The 7,052-nt window shown below is 41.2% G+C and overlaps 1 protein-coding gene across 1 annotated transcript; it reads right to left on the bottom strand.

Moving 5' to 3' along the window:
- Nucleotides 1-463: 463 nt before the first annotated feature.
- Nucleotides 464-3,490, bottom strand: K441DRAFT_696623 (uncharacterized protein). Its single transcript, XM_067652905.1, has 2 exons — nt 3,162-3,490; nt 464-3,102 (listed from the first exon to the last, which is right to left on the bottom strand). Exons 1-2 carry the CDS (start codon nt 3,382-3,384, stop codon nt 572-574), a joined length of 2,754 nt encoding a protein of 917 aa, XP_067503614.1. The 5' UTR covers nt 3,385-3,490; the 3' UTR covers nt 464-571.
- Between the last annotated feature and the right edge of the window lie 3,562 nt (nt 3,491-7,052).

The following is a 7,052-nucleotide window of genomic DNA, read 5'->3' as shown; positions in this document are numbered from 1 at the left end:
TGCGAGCAGTAATTAGGGGGTGTCCGGCTAGTATTGCCCATTAATAAAACCTTTATTTATCTCGTCTAATATATACCTTTTAGGAGAGCCCGTTATATATATTCTATTATAATAATTTTATTTAAATTATTACTAATATTTAATATTAACACCGCAAATATTAACAAATGCCTATATTTTATTAGCTAGAATTTCGATTATTAAAAACCTTACTAATATTAAATATAGTCTATATAGGCCTAATAGGGATCCGAATCGGGCGTTAAGCAATAAATAAATAATAATATATTATTTCTCTAACTTGGCCCACATTTGCCATTAGTTATATATTTAAGATATATAATTAATATAAATAGTCTCCTTAGTATACTTTGAGTTCGGGCTCTAATACTTTATTTCTTAATACTTCGGCTTTTAATAGAAGATTAAAGTAAAAATTTTTATTTTAAAGATTACTACTATTCGCATACTAGGTTCATATATTCTTGCCTCCGCTTTAACTATTAGACTTATAGATAAGTTAGTAAGGAATAGTCGCTTCCGCTTAATAGCCTTCTAAGGCGAGAGAATTCTAGCTGCCCTGAAACCCATGCCTCTGCAGCAATCGCACAAAGTTATTCTTCCCTAGAGATTGAGCATGGCTCAGATATGTCCTGGAAAGAAGGTCTTGCCTATTGGTCTTTAGATGAATGCCAGCTTTAAGAGTGCCCCGTTTTGCAGCATGGTCCATAACCCGCTCCAGACCGATGTAATTATCGGTTTCGATAGCTGTCAAAATATGAACTCCTTTAAGCTCCGCGCCGTAAATCATGAGTAGGTCTAATAACTCAATGTACCCATATTGCCGCTGGCGATTTGCCTCAATGGCCAGCGCGACGGAGAGAACCCCCGATGTTGGTTCTAGGCCTGCGTCAAGTAGGAGTTGGGTGATGGGCAGACGAATGCGCTTAACAGCAACTTTCAGGCAGTCCTCGGCCCCATCGCCGGTCTTGTGCGCTTGAAGGCGTAGGAGCTCGGTCACGATTGCTTCATGCCCGAGGTCACAGGCGATCCAGAGCGGAGGATGCTGGCCCTTACACACCTCAGCACCAGCATCAATGAGCCCACGCACGATTTCCAGGTGTCCATAATGAGCGGCAAGCTGCAAAAGCGAGGAGGTTTCTAATCCCTGGACATAGCAAGTTGCATTTGCGTCGGCGCCATGCTCGAGGAAGAGCTTCGTGGCCGCCAAGTTGCCCAGTCGAATCGGGTGAAAGATGGGTTGCTTCGCCCATGTTAACAGAAAGTTATGGTTGTCGACATTGGCGGGCGCACCATGATTAAGAAGCAATCTGGCGATAGTGAAGGATTCCTCCGGTCTTTCGGCCCAATCGATGTTTCCGAGGCAACAGAGCGGAGTAACGGGCCTGCGATAGCCAGAAAATCGTGATGAATCATCATCCGTATAAACGGCCCCTACGTCGCAGTTGGCTCCGGCTTCCAGGAGTCTAGTCACACCCTCTGTCCACCGCATTGATGTGAAAACTCCCAATGCCGTGAGCTTCGCGCAATCCACGTCGCCCTGTGGGACATTTGTATATCGCTTGCTAACATTTTTGTCAAGTTGAAAGGATTTCTGACGCAGGAAACAATCAAGTAGCCTAGATCGATCTGACTTGTTCGCAATGAAGCCCATGGCTTCAAAGCACGAATACGACATGTAATCAACTGACGCTAGAGATTGGAGGCCATTTGATTTTGGGCAATTCATCCTCCTCTTCAAAAGATGGTCCAAATAAATATTGGCCCCATAATTCTCAATCAGACTGATCGCGATATCGACATGTGCATGATGACAAGCATGGTAAAGGGTATACTCGAGTTGCTCATGCAAAACTCCTTGAGATGCCAGGAAGTTGACCGCAAGACTGTGTCCACGGATTGCAGCACGTTGGATGGCATCGTGCGGTAATTTCTTCACGGTGGAAGCATACTTGACGTCTGCTCCATATTTCACGAGAGAGACCATGAGTGGGACATTTCCTTGAGCAGCAGCTTCTTCAAGAGCTTCCGCAGCAAGGGGTTCTGGATAACGTGTAACTGTGGTCTCCTTACGAAATTTTTTAAGCGGATTAACGCCACGTGACACTGACAGTCTGAGTTTATCTGTCGGATATTTCGCTTTGCGACCCCCATTGTCAATTTCCGCTTTCAAGCGCTCGAGAAGTAAAATTGCGTGTTGATCGCTCTCGGCCGTTGTCAAGGGCAAATAGAGCTCATGTGCGTTCTCGAATTGAGTTGAAGAGTGATTCCTTCCAGTTCGCGAGGAGTCCACAAGAATACTAACACGAGAAGCGGAGTAGTTGCTTGCACTATCGCCGCGTGAACCTGTTTCTCTCAAGCTATGGGCACTATCTGAGATTGTTGCCTCAGCGAAAGTCGACTCAGATATGTCTGGATGGAGTCTCGACAGGTCATCCGAAATAGGCCGGTGCTGGAATTGTGTCGCTTGGTCAGAGCTTCCAAGCCTTAGCGGTACTGGTGCATTCTTTTCGCTATCTAGGTCAATAAGTGCAGTTTGTTCCTGAAGCAGTGATTCCTCTGCCTTGGTCTTGTTTCCTATAGATTCTAGATAAGCCATATCCGACTCAGAAAGCACGGGTGGCTTCTCGGGAACTTCGAGGGAGATTGGTATTGGTAGATTCCGTACTGAGTTTTCAGTCGGGTTTGGCGCGACGACGAGGGACTTCGTGTCCGATCTTTGAACAACTTCTTTTTCATCGTATACGTTCGCCATGCTGGGTGCTTGTATAGTAGAGTTGATGGGTACCTTGGGCGATGGTAAAGGGATATTGTCTGTTTGTCGAGTCTTCGCGAAGGGATTCTTACGATTAGGTGGCGCTGGTTTATATCCTAGCTTTGCTGCTAGTTGCTCGACCGGAATGCTGATTCTATCCTGCAATTCCGAGAGCAAGACGTAGAACTCGACTTTACTCAAGAAACCCTCGCGATAGTCGGGGCAGCCAAGAGAAGATACCTGCGCTGAGAGAGCAAGATCCCAAAGGTCGTATAGATCCTCATCAGACAGACCTGACCTTTTGACCGTACTCGCAGCAACATCCTCTTTTAGATCTTTATTAGCCATGATTTCAGCCTATCAGTACAATTCCTCGATGCCTTACCCTCGACGTCGACTGCTCCAAGGACAGGGTGCGGTAGTTGACGCCAAATATGCTCATAGCATTCATACTGCTGATTTGAAATGTGGGCTCGCTTTCCATTGACTATATAGTCGAGAGTTGTTGGCAGGGTTTTTACAACTGTCCGCTGCTCAGCCTGCTGGGAACGGTTCCCCAGGCGAGCTGGTGTAGAGTTCGCAGCGTTAGTATCAACAAAGGCAGACATGNTCCGCGCTAGAAGCGAAAGGTCAGGTGAATCGCTAGTCTCGGAAGCAGGATTCGATGTCGCCGCCGCCGACGAAGAAGTGCGAGAGGTTGTAAGGCCCCGAATCCGGGGCTCTGAATCCAAGGCTATGTATCGGAGCGGGGTGAACATGAAGCTTATCTCAGTAAGCGACTCAGATGGCAAGGGCAGAACTTAAGGCGCACTCACTAATACTAAAGTGTCACTAGTCTCAACGCCACTTACTTTTAACCAATCAGCTATCTACTGGCCTTAAGTCTAAGGGCCTATAGTACGAGTTTTGGTAAGGCTTAACTTAAATTTTCGCAATTTTATATAGGAAACCCGAAACCAGTCAGTGTGTCCAATAGTCAGCGTTTAGCGAGCGTGAGAGCCCTATCGCTAACTAACTAACGGCTTTAATAAGCCCCACCAACTGTCCGCTATCCGCGTAATTTGCTAATTAGGTAATTTATAGAGATTTTACAGTGTTTTTTGTCAGGTGACGAAGTCACCTCGCTTATATATATTGTTCCGCACAGCCATGCGTAGCGTCCTGGCAGTCACTCGCCTACCTTTTACAGATTTGTGCTGTGGCTGGGTGGCGGAGCCACCTCATATAGTGACTGCCCGAGGCTTCGTGGCTCTTTCGAACCCCGGGCTGTGTCGGGGACAGCCTTTTTGCCGGTCGGCCTGCGACCGAAGCGCGAGGCGGCCTCTTCAGGCGCCGCGCTGTAGCTGCCGGGGTCCAATATATTGGGCGCCGCAAGCACATCCTTGAGCGTCGCCGTAGCTTGGCCTGATCCGCGCCCCTGAGCCTACGGGACAGGGCGTTGCGCCTGAGGACAGTCGCCATTGGGAGGGATGCATTGTCAGGTGACGAAGTCACCTCGCTTATATATATTGTTCCATGCCGTGGCTAAGTGGTATAGGGCTTGTTACCTTATAATTTTAAGCTAGATTTCAATGGTACAGGTATAGTAGTACGATATATATATATGCCTATTTTTATTTTTATTCTATTATATATATTCTATTATACTATATATAATACTACGTATATAGCCTCTAGGCTATAGCACTATAGCTCTATATATATAAATCCTTCTTAAGCAGCTTAATATAAACTAGTAGCTATATCCTAGTAGTTTATAAACCCCTAAGCTAGGGGTTTATAGCTCCCTAGTAAAATACTAAATCGCTTATAAATATTAGATAATAAGAAAATAGTATAAAAGACTATATATAAGGAATCCTAACGCCTATCCCTATTCTTTTATAATTTATTTCTCTCTTCTTTATATAAGCTGCCATCTAGTATATATAAGCCTATATAATTAACAGTCTATTAAAAAGGATCTAAAGCTAAAGAAAGGAAAGAAAAAAAAAGGCAACGCTACTTAAAATAGGGTTTTTAATACAGTTCTCTAGTTGCGCAACTATAGCTATTTACTAAGTTCTACTATAGTCTACCGTTTTCTACCGGCACCGTAATATTACCCTCCTCCCCTACTCCAAAAAGACTACCTTAGGCTTTACTAGAAATAAAATAGAAATTAGCTATAAAATATAAGGATAGGGTAGCCACTAAAGATCTTAGTAAGAAAATCTAACTAATATAAATAACTTTAACTAGCTGTTAAACTTTTAGGATATCTAAAGCTCCTATATAACACGCGAATTTAGGTAAGCTCGGACCCCTAGAACTCGGTTAGCCCCTAAACTCGGCCACCCAACCAAAATCAAACCACCGACTTGTCAACCTATTTTCTCTACAACGAATTAATCAATATAGACCAAAATAAGTAGAATATATAAAAAACAATTATAGATTGTAAATCTAATGTTTATAAGTCTATATAAAAAGCAGTGCTTATATATAGTGTCCCTTTGGTAATTTTAAGCGATAATTAAATAGCAGACTACTAGGACAATTTATGCACTAATGCAAATAGCAATTAACTTCTATATAGTAGGCCTTCCTTACTAATTAGGTACTTAAATAGGATTTATAAAAAAAAAAAAAGCTTAAGTCTCTAGTTAAGGTAGAAATATTAAGCCCCTTAGTAAAATATAGGTAATTAGCTACTCTAAATAAAATATTTATATAAAAATTATATATACCTAATTAATAGAAGGTATATAAATTAATAGAGTATAACTAAAGTAAATTTGAAAGTCTTATAGCCTTTATTAAAAGGTATAAAAAAAGGTTAATATTGATATGCTTTAACAACGTGCAGAATATATATATCACGATGATATATATTATGCGGTGTTGTAGGTAGATCTTATCTTTTAATACAAAGAAGGGTGAGGGACCTAAGGTTCCTTACTACGCTAGTGCCACGGCAACACGTGATGGCAACTTGCCTTACATAACGGCAACTTGCTACACGTAACGGCAGCTTGCCGCACGTGACGGCAATTTACCTCTTATTGCAATGCAACATATTCTAGCTACACTAGGAGTACTTTTAAACCGCGAAGAATTAGTATCACAAAAATCTGTATATATACTTCTTCTTCCTTCCTTCCTTCCTTGCTTTTTTGCCCTATGCTTTTAAACTAGTACTATTACTAGTAGCACGTTTTACCCATTCTACTGTCTTTAACTCGATTTAGTTTATATTAATAAGTCGCTTAAGGGCTAATGATAGTTTACTTTTAGTCATAACGTCCGCAGGGTTGCTGTCTCTATTGATCCACTTAACCTTAGCTATTTCGCGTCTTTTATATAACTGGCGTAGGCATATAACATCAATTATAAGTCTTTTCTCCTATATAGTTCCTAGCTTAACAAGGCATTTATAAATTAACTTAGAATTAGTATAAAGGATAAGCGGTAGGCTGATATTAAGTTGCAATTTAACTATAGCCTTAATTGCAGCGCCGATGTTAAAACTATAGGCCATAGCATATAATTCGGAGGCTAGTATACTTCTAGTAATTCTCTTGCACTTAACTAAGGACTAGTAGATAATATTCGCCTTATTTAATAAGTCTGCTAGTACTAGGATATATCCAATCTATAATAAGAGGTCCTTATTATTTATAAATAAGGAATTAGTGAATATAAGTAGTTATAATGTCTCTATGTCGAGTTTAACAAAGCTTAAACCTCTTATTAGGTTCTTAATTTGCCACTAAATCCTCTTATTAAGTAGTTTTACGTCTTTCTCGTCAGGGTTAATTACCTAGGCAGTATAGGATAAATTAAAAGAGGCTTTAGGTTGGCATATAGACGCAATATAGGCTCCTCTTACTTATTAGGCGATATATTAGTCCTTAGGTGTAAGTGCTATATAGATAGTGCCTCTAGAGCTAGTTGTTATAACAGCTTCCTTAATATTAATAAGGGTTAAGTTCTAGTATTGGCGCTCCTGTATAAGCGTAATTATATAATCCTATTATCGGATAATACCTCCGTTGAACTTAATTGGGTGCTCCGGCATGAGTTGCTCGCATTCCTTAGTTAGGAACTTAGCTTTTTTAATCTTCTCCTATTCTAAAGCTATAAAGACTAGGTTAGCCAATAGGAGGGTATTATTAGTCTGTAAACTAACTATTCTAAAGTTTATAGAGTTATTAAGGTGAAGTAGGCAGGGGTTATAAGTAGATTGGCTTATATTTAGTTCTTTAATATAGTGGTTATGGTAAGTCTTAAACTA

The sequence above is a fragment of the Cenococcum geophilum genome (genome assembly GCF_001692895.1).
Source record: "Cenococcum geophilum 1.58 unplaced genomic scaffold K441scaffold_23, whole genome shotgun sequence".
NCBI classification, from domain to species: Eukaryota; Fungi; Ascomycota; class Dothideomycetes; order Gloniales; family Gloniaceae; genus Cenococcum; species Cenococcum geophilum.
This window is presented reverse-complemented; position numbering and strand designations above follow the sequence as displayed.

Bases quoted from the DNA above. Each gene is read 5' to 3' on its own strand.
- K441DRAFT_696623 (XM_067652905.1), bottom strand. From the start codon at position 3,384: ATGTCTGCCTTTGTTGATACTAACGCTGCGAACTCTACACCAGCTCGC. The intron at 3,103-3,161 runs GTAAGGCATCGA...AAGATCTAAAAG, and splicing joins TGGAGCAGTCGACGTCGAGG to AGGATGTTGCTGCGAGTACG.